Source organism: Aedes aegypti, chromosome 1, assembly GCF_002204515.2.
Source record: "Aedes aegypti strain LVP_AGWG chromosome 1, AaegL5.0 Primary Assembly, whole genome shotgun sequence".
Lineage (NCBI taxonomy): Eukaryota > Metazoa > Arthropoda > Insecta > Diptera > Culicidae > Aedes > Aedes aegypti.
In genome coordinates this window covers 309,896,983-309,916,633 of record NC_035107.1, presented here as the reverse complement: position 1 = coordinate 309,916,633, position 19,651 = coordinate 309,896,983, and the positions used below count along the sequence as shown (strand labels likewise).

The window sequence follows — 19,651 nt, the reverse complement described above, 5'->3', positions numbered from 1 at the left end:
AGTTGGAGCATAGTTTTTCCGGCTTTTCTTTACGAATGTTCTCAACGGTGAGAAATTTTGTGAAAAACTTTTTCCAGTTCATATTTTTTTTGGATTTTTGAGAAAATTTGCTTAAATTTTCATATAAAAACTTTGTTTCTACAATGCTTCGTTCTTGAGTTATGATTTTTCAAAGTAAGTAGTGTCAGGGGAAAACAAAAAAACAACTGAGTTTTCCGGAAAAATAGGCGACCCTGAATTTTTCTCATTTTTTTTTTCATATATTGATTAGCCCTGCCTGTGGAAAAAGTTTCATGAAAATCTGAGACCCTTTGGCCCAAACCCGTACGGAAATTTAAAAAAAAAAATCCCCATATCTCAGAAACTAAAGCAGGCAGTATCTTAAAATTTTGGATTTTTTTTTAATAATGTTGTCAGTAATAAGTAGAAAATCACCAAAAATGATTTAGGTAACAAATTTATGACCGCCTGATCCACCATAGTGCCTCGCTCAATTCAGCAGTGTACGGTCTTTGGAAAATGGGGAGAACGAGATTAACTGTTTCTTGCTCTCTCAAAGCCTTTTCTCTTTCGCTCGTCGCTTCGTTTTTTGCTGCTAGCAATCATAAGCTAACGAAAATTGAGATTTTTGCGAAAATTGCATTTAACTCAGGCCTATATTTCGTACCCCAAACATTCATTTTAAATAATCAAGATTCTCAATCATATTTTTTAACTTTTCACACAAAGCCTAATTTTTCAGATTCATAATTGGCGTCACATTCGTGGGTGATGAAAACTGCTCGTTCTTTGTTCAATATCACCATTTTCTATGAAATTTAATTTCGATTCTTCTGCCTTGCAACACAGATTCTCAACATATTCAATTAACGATATGCTTTGCCTTGCTTGCCGGTATTTTTTTTCTTTTTTTTTCATTTTTACCCTCGTCATCAACTTGTGGTACCTACCGAAATCCTTAGCACACACATTTAACTCAAAGAATGAATAGCTGTGTTCGCTCGCTAATTAGTCGGACCATCGATAGCATTGAGTTAATACATGCAAAATTTCAGCTCAATCGGAGAAACTGTATTTTAGCGCCAGTCGTTCAAAGTTTGTATGGGATTTACTATGGAAAAACTTACTTCTACAAATAAAAATCGCCAGAGGTCGCCCATTGACCTTTATAAAAATTCTGAACTCAGACCTCGATAGGTATTTTTACGATGAAGAATATTGCCCAAGACTGCGAAACAATCCGACACTTGTGAAAAAACTTATTCAATGAAAACCAATTGACAAGGCGACGTTGATTAACACGTGAAGGAATAACAATAATAACAAAATCGGGCAAAATTTCCGAATAGTCTTTGATCAATAACTTTTTTCACAAGCATCGGATTGCTTTGCGATCTTCGACAATGTTGTTCATCGAAGAAATACCTATCAAGATCTGTGTTCAGAATTTTTATAGAGGACAATGTACGACCTCTGGCGATTTTTCTTTGCAAATTAGGTTTTCCCATAGTAAATCCCATACAAACTTTGAACGGCTGGCGCTAAAATATAATTTCACCGATCGAGCTAAAATTTTGCACAGTTGTTATGGGACTTAAATGCAATACAAAAAGTGGACTGGAGCGAGAATCTAAATTTTTCATATAACCATGTCCCAGGCTACTGAGCATATTTTCGGTTCTTCATTGAACCTACGTGAAACCGTCTCACATAGGTAAATCAAATTTGTTTTTCTTAGAAACTGGTAAATTTGGGTACCAAACTTTAACATTTTGAAAAACCAGCTCAGCTCTGATCTAAAGAGATCATTTTAAGGATATTTCCGAAAATCCATTAGTCCTCTAAAACCAACCCCTCCGCGATGTGACAGATAACGCGATTCTCACGTACCTACTTGCAACCAAAACAATGGGGCCATCCACGGCTGCCTGAAAAATATTGTCATTATATGGTCCTTAAATATGCATTTGCTTAATGTGTCCATTATTCTCCTAATTCCCCTACTAATCATAAATATCGAGCACGTTTTGAATGAGCAAGTCTCGCATAACTTATATTCTCGCCCTAAAAGCCATTGGTAACCATGTGTGTAGCTCGATGTTTCTTAGTATTTGGATGGATTTACACGTTATTTAACAACGTTATGGTGAAGAAAGGATCATTATCTACCTGCCGATGGTGTTGGTTTGATTGCCTATTTGTTCATTTGCTCAGAAACAACAAGCTACACACGTGGTTAACAATGGCTATTAGGGCGTTATCCCAGATTACGCGAGAAGTGTTCAAAAACAAAAGATTGGTTACCATAAGGAACTTAAAACACGCGAACCACAACACATCACTATTCCAAACCCGCTCGCAGGCCGTAAAATCTTCTCGAGGACCGCACAAAACCTTCTCTATGGTCACAGTTTGGTGGTCACTTGTTTATAATGATATTACAAATGCCAAACAAAAATTGTAAACCTTTATTTATTTTCAATAAGCGTAATTCTAATTTACGCCATTTTTCGGGCGCACTCCATAATTTCATTGAGTTTTACAGTACCACGGACCAAAATTTTTCGGTACACTGGCGTTGTACTGCAGCTGTCATGATGCTCCCGGGTTGTCTAAATGTTTAGCGATTCCAATCGAGCTAAAACGAAAGCAATCCGCCCAAGAATTGATGAAATGGCAGCAATTTGAACCTTTTTTTCATTTGCTTAGCGGTTACTAATTAGCTCCGTTCATAATGTTCCGAAAAATCACTGGATAGCTAAGATGTCTCATGGCTCTCACTCCAAGAACTTATGTAAAATTCAAAAGTTAATAGAATTTAGTTATTTCAACTTTCAAAGCCTTCTATCCATAAACCATCAAGAAATGACTGCTACGTTTGTAGATTTAAAAGCGAATACCGAAAAATTGCTTTTCTACCGAAAAAGGTTTGAAAACGTCTAAAGTTTGGAAGAATGTTTCAATAAACATTCTTTCGAACTTCTATACCAATTCCAGAGAAACAACAAACTGTTCGTCAATATACATATTTCCTACCATGAGAATCCACTCATAGAAGAAAACTAGTCCACACATCCACATTTTTTCCGTTTAAATGTGTTTGCATGATTTCGATTCAACAGAGAAAAAAATATTGGCACCACATCAAGAAATTGTTGCGGTCCAATCGTTTTCGATTCTTCAACTATGTAGCGAACTGCGCTGACGGCAAAACACATGTTTGTCGTTGTCTTGCTTTATTTATTTGGGTTAGAGGTCACGTTTGCTCAGATTATTTCCGCTCGACTTGATGTCTACTGTGGAGCCTGTCTGTATATCCACGACGCATCAATCCCCATAGCAGAACTCTAGCCCGGACTGGTGTTCTACAGTCGTCTGAAACGCCATTCGAAACCACTCGAAGGTTTTCGGTCTGAAGTATTCTGTCTGCTCTCAATTCATTGGATGATTTACGCATTTCGGTATCTTTTCTGAGCTTCTTAGCCACTGGGCACACAGCATCATAGCTGTGAATCACCACAGTATTGTGAGGAAATGTCCTATAGACGTAGTTCACTCTTTTCAAATACGGCACTCAACTCAGTATCATCATGAAAATACACATTCGCTGCCAAACTGCGAGTCCCCAATCCAAGCGTAGAAAAAACTTTCCTTTCCAAGCTTTATTTACGATTATTTTTTTCCAAATGTGCAATCAGTTTCATTCCGTTTGTACAAAAGAAAGAAAATCCAACAAAAGACCAGAGGAAAAACATCCACAGATTTTGCTTTTCCCGAACCTTTTCCTGCTTTTCAATACGATTTGAATGGCGGAAAGGAAAATCTTTTTGCTTTTTCCTCCAGAAGCGAACGCAAAGAAGAAGGGAGAAGAGATCCGGGCCAGAGTAGTTTATCCATTGCTGAATAGTTGTGGCAGATTCTAGCTCGAATACAGTTCCTGCCTTGTCCAGGGCGAAGAATGATACACAAAGTCAAATGGGGTAATTCATGGCACTTTTTAATAAACCAGAACTAATTTTTGCTCATTACGGCAAAATATAGACGCCTGGAATGGTCTCCACTGCGAATACATTTGCGTGCCAATCCCACCCCTCACTACAAGAAGGCCCCGAAAATATTCTATTCGTGGGGCGACCAGAGCCAAAAGCAATAAAACATCAATAGAGAAAATGTACTCAACATTTTCTTTTACACCATTAATATCTGCCTTAGCATTTTCTCGCCGTAGAAGGGAAGAAACTTGCCCGTCGCCATTGCAATAAGCCGTTCATTGGTTCGGGCAGCCCATCTTTGTGCATTCTGTTAGAGCGAAACCATCGAAGGAAAATGAGTTCAACAGGTGGCCAAATTTCGAGGAGTTAATTTTTCATTTTCCTCCTCTGTCCAGTTTCCTTCGCTTAGCGCTGTGTGCATTCGTGTAAGAACTAGCCTCAGCAGGCAAACGTTTTCATCGTTCCGTTTTTGGTGCTCTGGTGTTCGCCACTAGATATATCCCACTACGTAGACATGAAGCTCGTTCTTGCACAAGATGAAGAAATTCTTCCCCCTTTGCGATTGGTCCGGTTATTCTTCGAGGTTGGCGCTGTGCTGGTGCGAGGACAGGATTGTGTAAGTAGAACAATTTGTAATTTAATTTCCTATTCTCGTGACTTTGGTGTGTTCCGGATGCACGCAGAGATCCTTTTTAATTTCTGGCTCAATATAGCGTGTGATTCGTTCATACCGTCTGGGCGCTATGTGTGATTATTTACGACCTTCAGAAAGCGGTTGGAGAAGGACATGAGCTGTTTTCTTTCGAACATCTAGCCGTAGATGCGGGCGGATGGGATCTCTCCAGGTGATAATTTCGTGCAGACTTACACGGTCGATCTATTTCCCGGGAAGAACAATTGGTGAGTTTTTCATTATTTATGAATGATTGTTATAAAAAATGCGATAGAGCTATTTGAAACATGTTACTATTTGAAAAATAATGTGTGATTATAACACCAACATAATATTAATACACTTTATCGAACCACGTGTTAAATGTACAATTCATTTAATTTATTTAGTTAACATCAACACAGATAACACTGAATCAACAATTCACGCCATAATACGGTTCGTGGCCGCATCTCTCCATCCTCGGTTCTGCCCCACGCTTGCCAAATCGATACGCTCTTGATACGGCCACCTAGCTCGCAGCGCTCCACGCCTTCTTGTACAAACCGGAACGGAAGCGAACACCATCTTTGCAGGGTTGTTGTCCGGCATTCTTGCAACATGCCCTGCCCATCGTATCCTTCCAGCTTTGGCCACCTTCTGGATACTGGGTTCGCCGTAGAGTTGGGCGAGCTCGTGGTTCATCCTTCGCCGCTACACACCGTTTTCCTGCACACCGCCAAAGATCGTCCTAAGCACCCGACGTTCGAAGAATCCAAGTGCTTGCAGGTTCTCCTCAAGCATCGTCCACGTTTCATGCCCGAAGAGGACTACCGGCCTTATGAGAGTTTTGTACATGGTACATTTGGTGCGGGCCTGAATCTTTTTAGATTTCTTCTGGAGGCCATAGTTGACGCCATCTCCACTGATGATGCGCCTCCGTATTTCACGGCTTACGTTATTGTCAGCTGTTAGCAAGGATCCAAGTAGACGAACTCGTTGGTTGGTTTCCATCGCCCGCAGTACTGACGAAGGCATTTCCTCCGTTGTCCGCCCTTTATTGCCTGTTCTCTCAACGCCATTCAGGTGTTCGTTTAAGTGCTGCTTCCACCTTTCGATCACCTCACGGTCGTCCGTCATAATACTTCCTTCTTTATCCCTGCACATCTCGGCTCGCGGCACGAAGCCGTTGCGGGATGCGTTGAGCTTCTGATAAAACTTACGTGTTTCTTGAGACCGGCACAGCTGTTCCATCTCCTCGCACTCCGTCTCCTCCAGGCAGTGTTCTTTCTCCCGAAAGAGGCGGGTCTGCTGTTTCCGTATATAACGTTCCACGTTCTGTCGGGTCCCTTGCTTCAGCATGACCGCCTGCGCTGCATTCTTCTCCTCCAGAATCTGACTACATTTCTCGTCGAACCAATCGTTCCGTCAACTCAGTCCAACGTACTAGCTCACCCTCTTCCGGTAATGCAGCCTCGATGTGCTGCGCGTACGCAGTTGCGACATCCGGTTGCTTAAGCCACTCTAGATCATACCGGGGCGGCCGTCGGTACCGTACGTTGTTAACGACGGAGAGTTTTGGACACAGTTTCACCATCACCAGATAGTGGTCAGAGTCGATGTTAGCGCCACGATAGATCCGGACGTCGATAGTGTCGGAGAAGTGCCATCCATCAATCAGAACGTGGTCGATTTGTGATCATGTCTGCTGTGGTGATCTCCAGGTGTATCGGTATGGAAAGCTGTGCTGGAATAGGCTTGGTTTGGTCTCTAAACGTCTCTCCAGGTTTGCAGAAGCAAAAGCTAAAGCATACGACCAAAGTTCCCACCGGGGTTGGTTACCCGATCTTCCCCAAGGTTACTCGTACCCCGGCCAGTACCACGAGGAGGTAGGGATATGAGTTGCTGGGCAAGAGGCTAAGGACAACACAAAGGGGTATATTTTATTCCTGCAGGTACTCGAGGTACCAATGGTACGCCATGGTACTGACAGTTCCGTGCAGTGTCATTAACATGGAGGGAGCATAATTTGAATGCTCGAACATTGTGTGGTATTGAATGTATATGGATTGTTATAAATTCTATGATTTTTGGTATACCGCAATAATAGGACGGCACTACCGCAATAATAGGACAAAATACCGCAATAATAGGACAGAGGAAGAGCTTCAGATTTATGTCAAAAAAATGTATGTATGATTCCAAAAATTACTTTTTTACTTCACTGTACTCCAGATAAAGGATAGTTTTTACACTTGACATTGCAAAATACTATAATATTTAGATTTTGGACACTGCAATACGATTTTAATTCCAACACCGTGCTTAAGTGCTCCATAATAGGACGGATACCCTACCTGAAATAAATAAAAAAAAAAATCCAATTTCTTCTCTTTGCCTTCAAGGCTTGTTGGGTACAGTGTAGCGTCACAGCTTATTGTTGAGCTCCATGTTCATTGGACTTGGCCGACACATCGCCAGTTGTCCAGAATGTTTAAAGTTCCCAGGTTATTTTCCACAGCGAACAGCCAGTGTATTCGAGACGCTTTACGAAGTTGCCGACCTGTATCTGGTTCACTATTTAACCCTCAATTTTTTTTTTTTTTTTTCATCTTTATTAACGTGTTTTTTAACATTATGCTAGTTCAACACGATGGCTCAGCAGAAGGCTGAAACCATGGAATATTTCGGTCAGCAGAAGGCTGCACCGAGGAAAAGAAGATAACTGTCAATCTATTTCACATATTCAAATCTTAGTCTAGTACATTTTCATATCCATAGGCTGGCATCGATGTCGTCATCATATGAGAGAGATCATATACTGCTGTACAGGTTGGCTTCACGTAAAAAGCAAAGTAAGGCAGCAATAGTAGTTTCATCGTCGCGTAGTAACTCTCCAATGTTGTCGGAGAGACCGTGTAGTTGTCGTAGATGTTCATACATGGGACAGCACAAAGGACATGGTCGACGGAGGCTGGAATATGGCAATACTCGCATTCTTTGTGGAAGGGCCCGCCTCCCATATTATGCGATATTAGGGTGTGTCCGGTTCGTAAGCGAGATAGAATCCTTTGGTCCTTTAGAATTGGCAGGTCTTTCCAAGCAGTGGTCGAGCTTTTAAGCTTCCGAATAAAAAGTGCCCTTGTGCGGTACCATGAGTCCTCCCAAAATTGGCGGAAGGTAGATTTGATCCACCGTTTAAGGTCCATTAAGGGAACCTCTGAGGTATACCGCTGACCGGAAAGGCCAGATTTGGCAAGATGATCAGCCCTTTCGTTCCCCGGAACTCCGCAGTGCCCAGGGATCCACGTGAAAACCGTGCAAGGTGGTGCGTACTTCAGAATTGCTTGGATCCAAGGGTGTGTTGGCGAATTTGACTGAAGGGCAGATATTACACTTGCTGAATCAGTTAGGACTAGGATCGAACGGTCCGAAGGGGTGGTAGCCGCGATAAAAGCTGCAGCTGCCTCGGCAGAAAAAACAGAACACTGTGAAGGCAGGTTCATACTTACATCCGGGATATCACCAGCCACCCCTATGCCGACACCGGAGCAAGTAAGGGAACCATCGGAGTAACGAAGAGCAAAATTGGAATACGAAGTTTGTAAGAGCTCTGCAACTGATCGTCGCAAAGCAGCGGAATTGCTGCCGGCGGAAAAACTGTTCTTAATTTTATTATCGATTTTTGGTGGGACGGAACGCCAGCTCCTGTCTCCGAGCCAGTGAACCCTGGTAACCGGTGGGAGACTCAGGTTGGCTGCCGCGTTTAGGGCTCTGTTCGCCTGATCAAGGAGAAAGACCCTATCCTCGCCGGCTGTCTTACTGAGGAATGCTGCTGTTTTGCAGCAGATGGAGGAGCAGATAAATATTCGAAATGGAAGAATTCCAGCTTCCACGCAAGCGGAATCTGCCGGTGTGGACGGAAGCAGACCAGAGATGATTCTGATGTAGGAGTTGTAAATTGGGCTGAGAACTTCGATCAATCTTTCCATCGCTATACTAGTAAGCTCCAATCCATATATAAGCCGACTGTCTACAATGGCACGGGCAACCCTGAAGCGGATTTCTCGATTATTCGATCGATGCGGGCGAGAGATGGATTTAATTAGGTTCAACCTAGATCGACACGCTGTCTTAACGGTATCAAAATGTTGACGGAAAGAAAGATTTCGATCTAATAATACTCCGAGAACGCGAACAGTCTTACGAAGCGGGATTGGTTGACCATTGATTGTGATATCCGGGCCTGTTATCCTATGCCCGGATGGACAAATGTGGCAACGTATGCTTTTGCTGGCAGACAATTGGAAACCGTTGTCTGATGCCCATTTAGCAACCGACTTGACAGCGGTTTGAGCTCGGATCCGCGTCATAGTGGGAGTTGATCCACAAACAACAATGACTATATCATCTGCGTAAACGAATACGTATATGTTCTTTGGCAGATGGGAGAATACGCCGTTCATTGCGATTAAAAAAAGCGTTACAGCTAGCACAGAACCCTGTGGGACACCTGTTTCTTCAGGGAAAGTGGATGACTTAGTATTTCCAATGATTACTTGGAAGGTCCTATCGGCAAGGAAATTTCGAACAAAATGTAAAGTTCTTCCACCTATGCCCCAAGCAATCAATTGTTCAAGAACAAGTGGAGTCCACGTTCTGTTGAAAGCCTTGGAGATGTCAAGTGAAATTACTTCGGCGTGATTACCTTTATCGTAGGCCTCCTTGAGGACGTCACTGAGACCAGCGAAGTAAGTAGAAGTTCCGTAGCCTTGCCGGAAGGCATGCTGGCGAAAGTCTAGTAGCCCGTTGGCTTCTAAGTGGTATCTTAGCCTCCGATTTGCCATCCTTTCCATCACTTTTCCAGCACAGCAGGTCAAAGAAATCGGTCGAAATTTTGTTGGGTCGCGGGTGGGGATGTTAGCTTTAGGTATGGGCACTACAAGACTTTCTTTCCAAGCTGGAGGGAAATCATTATTGGTCCAGATCTTGTTGTAGAGATCTAACAGCGCAAGTTTTCCGACACTGGGCAGGTTTTTGAGAAGCGGATATCCGACTTCATCAGGACCCGCTGACCTTCCATTGCTCCGACTAAGCGCGAAGGAGAGCTCCCTGGTTGAAAACGGTAGTTCCATTTCAGGATCGGCAGTGTTAGGTGGAATGATAAAATTGTTGATGGCAGAAGTGGAAGGCTTAACAGAATTCAAAAAGTGAGGCTCGTAGCTTTCAATGGCTGAGATGCTGGCAAAATACTTGCCAAGTTCGCTAGCAACTGCTTCTGGATCAGATATAGCGTTCCCCTGCACTTGAAGAGTGAGAGGTGCAGTTTTTCGCTTTCCATTCAGTGCATTTACTCGATTCCACAGTTCACCGGTAGTTTGGGATGCATTCATGCTTTCTAAAAAATTCTCCCACGTGGCCTTTTTAGCATCACCGATGATGTTCCGACATTCTAGATGGAGCTTGCGATAATTCTCTAAGGTAGACTGCCTGTTCGGATGGTCATGTGGAAGCCTTCGTAGTTGACGCAGCGCTTTTCTACGGGCTTTTACTGCAATCTTGGTTTCTTCAGACCACCATCGAAGAGCCTTCCGGCCAGGGGTGCTGCTAGTGCGGGGAATGGTGGCCTTAGCGGATTCAACTATGGTTGAGATGAAATCAGCCATGTTGTCAGGAGGACTGTTTCGAAGAGCAGAACGAATAAGCAAATCGTACTCCGTCCAATCAGCTTTATCGTACTTCCATCTATGTCTCCTCGTGTTCTTCGGAATTGACGCGCCGGTGGTCAATGCAATTCGGATTGGAAAGTGGTCACTACCATGAAGATCAGAACTTACACTCCACTGAATATTTCTGGCAAAAGAGAGCGAGACTGCGGTGACGTCAATTTCGCTGGAGAAGTGGCCATTGAAAAAGGTTGGTGAGCCGTCATTTAAAATCAGCATGTCTTCCTCTTCGAAGGCGTTAATCAACGTGCTTCCGCGTTTATCAGCCTTGGGAGAGCCCCAGACCGGATGGTGACTATTGAGATCACCAAGGAAAATTCGAGGTTCAGGGAGGGCCTGAAGACAGTTTTGGATTTGACCGTGAAGGTTTGGGATGTTCCCACCTGGTAGATAAGCGCAGGCTACAGAGACGTACGGGGAACTTAGTAACTGTATTCCAACTATAGGAAGATTGGAAGGTAAGTCAAGAATTTTGTGGGGAATTCCTTTGAGAATTCCTATTGCCGCAGAATGTCGTTGATTTGCTAATCGCTTAACAGTCCAGGCGTATTGGCCACCAAGTGTGCGACCCATTTCATCGGCGGATATATTATTTGTTTCCTGAAGGGCTAAGATCCAGGGCTGATTATTCTGGATAATCAATTCCAGATCACATAGGCGAGACCTATAGCCATTCAAATTCCATTGTAGAATGAAATTATGTGATATAGGAAGAGCAGGGACCGGAAAACTTGAGAGAGAAGTTTCGTTGGAATGAGTTGAACCGAGGGGAGTGCTGAATACAGACCCCGACAGAGCTCTACCGAGCGCAGGTCCCGGTGTGGTACCCACAACTGGCAGAGGTGAAGGAGCTGTGGTAGAAAAGTGGGTTTGAGAAACGCCATTTGGGGAATATAAGGTTCTAGTTGCAGACCCCGGAAAAGCTCCGCCAAGCACAGATCCCGAACTGGTACCCGCCGTTGTTGGAGCATCAGAAGCTGCGGAAAAGTATTTGTTTTGAACAGGGCTTCTGGGAAGCCTTCTGGAGAAGTGCTGCTGCGAGTTTGAGAGAGAAGACGGTCTGGAAGTCAGGTCGAAATATGGGTTAACATAGGTTGTTGTTGCGGACGAAGATGCACCGGGTGGTAGATCCAGAAAAGGGTCGACTGCTGGCATGATTGATTGAGAAGTTATAGTTCTGTTCAATCCGGCAGTGCTATTGGGCGTTATTTCAGAACAGGCAAGGGATCTTGAAGAAGCATGATGAGATGTAGAACACGACAGATGACCTTCGGTGTTCCCCACGGTTAGAGTTGAGACCATTTTGAAAACGGTCCCGGAATACCCGGGTGAGTTCCGAGCTGAGCGATGGTAACGAGCGTTATGTAACAGATCATACAACCTGGCGTCACTTGCTTCCGGTCCCAAGGCTGGGAAGTATTCAGTTGGTAATGACGAGGCGGTCTGGCATTTGGAGGTGTACTGGAGTTTTCTGTTCGGATTTCGACTCGACAGAGGCTTGCTTCCCTCGTTGTCCTTCGGGGTATTGGGCGTCCCGACCTTCACCCTCTGTATGTTAGCAGGGGCAGAAAAAAAAGTTTCCTGTAGCTTGCTTCCCACGCTGTCCTCAGGGGAATAGGATGTTGATCCCTTTTGCGTCCCTCTTCCAACTCTATATGGGCGCCAGAGGTTGTCCGCCGGTTCCGGTTCTTCCAAAACTTCCGCACCGACGGGGCCCTGGCTATCCATACAGCTAGTTGGGATTTTCGGGGGATAGGCACTGTGTCCCTTTTGCGTCCCGATAACAACAGTTACGTCCGGATGCCGGGGCTTGTTCGCCAGTTCCGGTTGGGGTGTAGCGTCCGCACTGACGGGGCCCCGGCTGTCCGTGACCCCTGTTGTCGCTGAATTGTCCGTGAGTATTTCGTTCAGAGGCTGTAGTGTGTTCATCGGTATTTGCTCAGTCGACTCTTGTAATTTGACTGTCTCAACTCTAATTTGCGGAGTGAAGATGACAGGAAGAAAATATTGTCGAATTGTTTAGACCATATGCTTGAAGAGGACTGAGCGTAAATTATTGTTTTACTGTTTGGTTCTCCCACCTCTTTTGCGGTGCTTGTTTTTCCGCTTCGAGTTAATGGATGAGGCATTTGAATCGCCGGATGGGCAACTGTGATCCGAGGTTGAGTGCATTCTTTTTGTAGGGTTTGAAACGTGAGACGTGTTGGAGATTCCAGTGGCTTTAGATGTGGCTGACATCATGCTATGATCAGATGCATTTCCATCGTTGGTTTCATCGCCTGTGAGAGATTTCTTGAGGTCCGGTGTTATATTTGAAATCCATTTGGACACCTGTACGTCCACTTTGGGGTTGAGACTGGGCGGTTTCATGACGGAAACTTCTGGCGAGGTTACTAGAGTAGCGGTTTGCGTTTGATCATCTGGTGTAGTAGAGCCAAAACTTGTCGCGGGTTTGTCATAGGACGGAGCTGTTTGCCTGCCTAGAAGCTCAACGATGGTGCGATTTTGATCCGAGATTTGTTTGTCCTTAACTGCTAGGGCATTTTGGAGGTTCTGAATCGTTTCAGTTAGTGTTTCCACTTGTTTAACTAGCTCTCCGATGGTTCCGTGTTCTTTAACCGTTTCGAGACGGTCGGTGACGGTGCGGCTCTGCAAAGCTCGTTCCATTTCAGCCATCCTTCTTTCTTTAGCTTCAGCGTCCGTTCGGAGTTTTGCAACCATGGCCTTCAGACTATCGATTTCAGCGTCCTTACTGGCATTGACCACACCGGAGAAGTTAGCACTACTTCGACTTGCTACTTGTTGGGCTTCGTATTCACGTCGAGCCTGTGGATACGGAATGTCCAAGTCGACGCGAAGGTGTTGTATAGCCTGTTCCTTCAAGTACACCGGACACTTGCGACTTGAGACGGAATGGTCTCCAGTTTTGCACTGCTTGCAGAACAGCTCTGCAGTGCACTGGTACCGCGTTTTCGACGCAATGTGGGCACTGGCGGCTCCTTCCTGGGTATTTGTAGAATCTTGTTCTTCCGGGTGAATCTTGCAGCAGCGTCCGCAAATGCGCTGGGGGCTTGTGCAACGCTTACCAGTATGCCCATACTCCCAGCAGCGAAAGCATAGCATGGGAGATGGGTAAAAAAGACGCGTCTTGCACCGTGACCAACCGAAAACGACATACTCCGGAATAACGGTGCCCTTGATGGTGAGTACGATGGTGGCGGTGTTTATCACTTTTCCATCCGGTCCGCGTCGCGTGATCCTTCGCAGGCTCTTGATTCCCTGGGAGGAGAGCTGTTGAAGCAGATAATCATCTGATAGTCCGGTTGTGTCATGGTTGGTTACCACACATTCCCTTTGATTCAGTCGGGGGTGTTCAGTGATCCGGATTGGGGTGTTATCTTGCAGTTGGCTCATGCGGAGGAGCTTATTTACCTGATCTTGACTCCGTACTTTCAACACATAGGACAGACCTTTATTTTCCTTGAAGGCCCCGAAGATGGGACCTCCAATGGCCTTTTCGACGGATAGCCGAAGAAGAAATGGATCCTGGGGTATGGTTCCAGCAGTCGCTTCCATTCTTAGATACTGCAGTTGTCCTGCAGTACCTGCACGGTCCATAAACTCCGGTAGCAATGCACCGGTGTAGTCGCCAAGAACTCTGTTGCCTACTTTGCCAAATCCTCCTCCGGGGCCCCCTGGGTCCCCTGGGTGGAGGGGATGGCCGTTCGCCAGCATGGCGCCGGCAGGCCGGAAGGAGGCACTCGTGGAAGACTCACCTGTTTTGGTTGGTCAGTCACACTACAGTTGAAAACCACTGAACCGCTTTTTAATTTGAAGATAATTATATTTATACCACTCACAAGTTACTAACACATACACTCGCGCCCGAAATAATACTATACAGTACTCGAGCCACGCTACCGAGTCTATTTAACTTCACTTCTCACCACACCACTGGGTGCTGCACTGATCCGGAATAAAACAATGCACACTCGCCCCGCTGTGGAGCACCCCGTCAGACAACGATCGAGTTGGCTGATGCGCTGTTAAATGATATTAACAGTACGGAACAATGCAAAAGACGACTGTATGCGACGGCGGTCGGCTGTCAACTCATTAACCCTCAAAGCCCCGGGACATACCTTTAATTTTCAATCGACTGGTGCTCAGAAACAAATAAGTTTAACGAAATCCGGTTTTCACTATGATCGATGAGATAGACTTCCTACGAATAGGGTTTTCAAACCGGAAGTTCAGGTCTGGACATGTTTTTCAACCAGAAATAAGCCTTCTCTAGTCACATTTTTTACAACCTTAACAACGAAACCAATGTTTAACGATAAGTTTTAGCCATTTTTAGACATTATGTAACGGACCAAGGCAAGAGTACACCTGGTTCCGAAAGTACTTTCCGGGTAGGAGCCGAGGCCAAGGAACACATGTAAATTTGACCCGAAGCAACATAAGCGGCTACTTGAACGTCATGAAATCAATTCAGAAAGCCAATACAAGACATCAACTCTCAATATTGTCAATTTTGCCAAGACTGGGTTGTAGGGTCACTTCCGGTGAACCAGGAGACAAATATGGATGAAGCTCAAAACTAGGCATGCGACTGCTCAAACTTCATGAAAAAACCTCAGCGTGACTGGAAGAACATGCTTCTTGCCTGTATGGACACTTCGGCCAGATAATCAGACAATGTCTGGTTTCTAAGGTCACTTCCGGTGATTCAGGGAACAAACATGAATAGAATAAAAGGTAAAACTAGAAATGTGGCTACTTAATCTTCATAAAACAAACTCAGCGATAATTCTGCCATAAAACCAGACAATAACCAGATTCTGAGTTCACTTCCGGTGAACCGGGAGTTAAACATATATAATATGTAAGACCAGGCGTGCGACTGCTCAAACTTCGTGAAATAATCTCAGAGTAGCTGCTGGAACATGCTTCATGTCTTTATTAACTTTTTGTCAAGTTGGACAGGCAAAGACCGGATTCTGAGGCCACTCCCGATGAATCAGGAAACAAATATGGATGAAACTAGGTTTGTGACTGCTCAACCTTTTTGAAATAATCTCAGCATTGCTGTAAAAACATGATCCTTGCCTGTAGGGACACTTCGCCAAAAGACCAGACAATGACCGGATTCTGAGGTCACTTTTGGTAAACCAGAAGACACACATGAATAAAGTTTAAAAAGAGGTGCGCGGCTATTCAAACTATCTGAAATCGTCTAAGCTCTGCTTTGCTGTTTGCAATTGTTAAATACACATGTTATAAAGTTTTGTACATCATTATTTTGATAAAAGGCAATCGATTGCATTATTCATATTTGTTTCCTGATTCAACAGAATAACGGATCGCAAAATCCGTACATTTGGCTACATGCAAGAAACATGTTCTTACAGAAACGATGAGTATATTTCATGAAGTTTGAGTAGTCAGTTTTACTTTATTTGTGTTTGTCTCTTGGTTCACCGGAAGTGATTATATGGCCGAAGCATCAATACAGGTCGGACTCGATTATCCGGAGACTCGATTATCCGGGGACTCGATTATCCGGGATTCGATTATCCGGAATTTTGGACTCGATTATCCGGAATTTGTTTTTTGGATGTACAGTACTGGACAGAATAAAGTACGCATTGGCCGTTTTTCCATACAAAATGGTCAAGTTTGGAGATCTGAATCTCAGCTTCTAGTGGTCCGATTGATTTGAAATTTTCACCACAGCCTGGATATAACATAGATTTTACTCAATTAAAATATCACTGTATTTGAAACACAATCTTTTAAATTTTTGAAAATCTCTCAACTTGCAAAAAATTGCAAAATTTTATTTTGAAAATATTTTGAAAAAAAAAACAGTTTTACCGAAAAATGATGTTCTGCAAACTTGTGTGTCTTATCAAATTGTAAATTTTTGCAGAAGGACATATTGCTCTAAATATTTTCGTTTAAAAATTATTTCTACTTCAAAATTTTGTCATTATTATCAAAATTTGAGATTTGCGATAACTTAAAAGTTCGTTAATGAAACTATGAATTTCTAGCCTAGCAAATTTGAGGTTACTTTCAAGCTGCGGTGAAAATTTCAGAACAATCGGACAACTAGAAACCAAGATATAAGACTCCAAACTTGATCATTTTATATGGAAAAACGGCCAATGCGTACTTTATTCTGTCCAGTACTGTACTTGTTTTTCATTTTATATGCAGAAATCTGAGATAATATGATATTGCAATATACAATATGAATTGTTTTACAGTTTGGAACTATTTAAGAAGAGGGGGGTTTGAAAAAGTGTTTTTTGTGTATGCTGGTAAGTTTTTTTCTTGTTAAGACCCTTACTGTCCCTAGAAAAAAATTCTGGCTACGCCACCGCATCATATAAATAAAATAACGAAAAAAAAAGATAATATTTAAGTTCTTTTGTCAAAGCTTTACATTTTTTCTTAGTGATTCGATTATCCGGAGAATTCCATTATCCGAAGTGAAAAAAAAATCGATACTCCGGATAATCGAGTCCGACCTGTACATGTAAAAGGCATGTTCATACAGCAACGCTGAGGTTGTCTTATGAAGTTTGAATAGTCGCATTTCTAGTTCTACTTTTTATTCTATTCATGTTCGTTCCCTGAATCACCGGAAGTGACCTCAGAAACCATCCATTGTCTGTTCATCTGACAGAAGCATCAATACGTAAAAAAGCATGTCCTTACAGCAACGATGACAATGTTTGAACGGTCGCATGCCTAGTTTTTTGATTTATATATGTTTGTTCCTGATTCAACGGAAGTGACCTCAAAATCCGGACATTATCTGGTCATCTGGACGAAGGTTAAACTACAGGCAAGAAGCATGGTCTTACAGTAATGCTGAGGTTCTTTTATGAAGTTTGAGCGGTCGCATGTCTAGATTTACCTGTTATTTATGTTTGTCTCCTGGTTCACCGGAAGTGACTCTACAACCCAGCCTTGGCCATAAGGTAAAATTGACAACATTGAGAGTTGATGTCTTGTATTGGCTTTCTGAGATGATTTCATAACGTTCAAGTAGCCGCATATGTTGCTTCGGGTCAAATTTACATGTGTTCCTTTGCCTCGGCTCCTACCCGGAAAGTACTTCCGGAACCAGATTCCGAATTTCGTCCCATAAAAGAAATACTCCAAATAGTGTACTCTTGCCTTGGTCCGTTACATAATGTCTTAAAATGTCTAAAACTTATCGTTAAACAATGCTTTCGTTGTTAAGGTTGTAAAAATGTGATTAGGGAGCACTTATTTCCGGTTGAAAACAATGTCCAGACCTGAACTTCCGGTTTGAAACCCCTACTCGTAGGAAGTCTAACTCATCCCATCGATCATAGTGAAACCCGCATTTCGTTAAACTTATTGGTTTCTGAGCACCAGTCGATTGAAAATAAAAGGTATGTCCCGGGGCTTTGAGGGTTAACAATATATTCGCAAACTTTTATTCGATGGTGTGACCAGGCTACTGAAGTCTGTCATATTTTACAAGTCTTCCACGCTAAACACAATTTGTAATCATTGCTCTAGCATTGAACCTAACCCTTAGTGACATTCACAGTTAACAACAACAATATCCGAATGATAGTAGGATAGATTTGCATCATTCGACGGAACTGAAACTCGAGTGCGTAAAAAAAATCCCATCAAATGAATATCCATATCTAACCAAATATGCATCACATACCGACGAGTCTTCAATTGCATCTAAAAACAATTTCAACTTCATTTCTCATATCAACAATAAATTCCGTGCCACACCATTCATTCATGTGTCAACAGTCACAGTTTTTCAGCATAACTAACGTTATTTATTTATTTGGAATTTTTTGCAGCCCCCCTGCAGCTCTATCCTGGCGTGAATCATCTCTTCGCTAGACGAATCCACTCGACAAAATTGACGGACATCCGACAGCCATTGTTTGTCCACACACCCGCAAACGCAAACTTCCGGCATCCATTAGTTTGCTGCCCGGCAGGTCCTCCTCACAGCTTGCAATGCAACACCAAATCGACATCTCTGCTCTGTCTCTCCCGGGATGGCCGGTTGTAAATCATATTTTACATATTTGATCGCTATTTGAACTACATAAATTAACATATGCCATCGTTTCAGTCTTCCGCCTGTTCGACTCGAGGCCCCAGTGTGTTCGTTTGTGGGCCGTTTCCCAAATATTTCACTTCTGTGCTACAGGAGTGGACTCGTCCTCTGGCCGGTATGGCTAATTTCGATAGTCCTGACAGTGCACCGTTTGCCTGAAAAATTGCCTTGTGTTTACAGTAATGTTCGCCAGGAGAACCTCCAAACAACACGCTACTCTGCGGACGACCGGTCGCTTGCTGAGAAGAGACTAGTTCCCTCCAGTGTTACGTAATGTATGACACTAGTAGTGCAATCTGTTCGGTCAACTGAAGCCATAAAAATGCTGTAGAAAGCACCAAACAAGGACAGCAGAGGTAGCTCAGACTAATTGAAATAGCGTTCTAGCCGTGGAAGACAGACTGTCATAATAAAATCATAAATCTGTTCGAGTTTTTTTTTTTCATCTTTCGATCCGTAGGATGCAAGTCGTTCGACATCGGTAGGTATCTACAGATTGCAGGATTGACCCGATGGATTTCCAATTATTATCGGCCTCGGACCCGCCATGCATTTTACTAGACTGTACCACATGGCCGGCAAGTAAGTGAAAATGCATTATGGAATGTTTTAAATCTTGTTTTGCTTTTGGGACGGCGGCTGTTCGGTGCGTTTGCTACTCGCAATGGTCAGCACAAGTTGCAACGATGCGTCACAGTGTCCCTAAATTCATTTATCCTACAGGAGTATACCACCGACAGCAGCAGCACGAAACGGAATGCGTGCGTGTAGGCGCTATGGACCAAAAACTGTCGAGTCTGTGAGCCTAAAATTATGCAACGTCGGTTCATGCACTGCACACGTTCTGCACCAGAGGAGATAAATTAAAATGCCATTCAGTACATGTCCTCATCTGCCCACCCTCAATATACACCACGTTCCTTACCCAATGTTCAGTTCCGAACCCCCATGGAAGTGTATTTGGAAGGAAAATTCGTACATTTAGCACCTCACTCCATCCTTTGAGGACCCTTCTATAGAGGCAGGAGAAGCATGGAATGCGCCTAGACTTACTTTACTGAACTACGAGAAATTCCACACATGATTGTATCTCTGGAACAAAGAGCCAGAATGTATGCATGTGTGGAAACGTATAGAGCGCCAG

The 19,651-nt window shown here is 43.5% G+C and overlaps 1 protein-coding gene across 3 annotated transcripts in view; it reads left to right on the top strand.

The window, feature by feature from the left end:
* The window catches only part of LOC110674248, a 105,355-nt gene extending 86,422 nt beyond the window's left edge, over nucleotides 1-18,933 (top strand). The window contains exons 1-5 of one of the 3 annotated variants that reach the window (XR_002498766.1): nucleotides 4,462-4,608; nucleotides 4,706-4,892; nucleotides 18,242-18,455; nucleotides 18,523-18,622; nucleotides 18,688-18,933. Coding sequence is in view for 1 of the 3 variants with exons in the window: in XM_021838504.1 (XP_021694196.1) it covers nucleotides 4,823-4,892; nucleotides 18,242-18,455; nucleotides 18,523-18,781 (543 nt within the window). In the remaining 2 variants the exon portion in view is untranslated. Of the gene's footprint in view, nucleotides 1-4,461; nucleotides 4,609-4,678; nucleotides 4,893-18,241; nucleotides 18,456-18,522 lie in introns of those variants that run through there. The other 2 variants (XR_002498767.1, XM_021838504.1) reach the window with 2 other exon arrangements.
* Nucleotides 18,934-19,651: the final 718 nt, after the last annotated feature.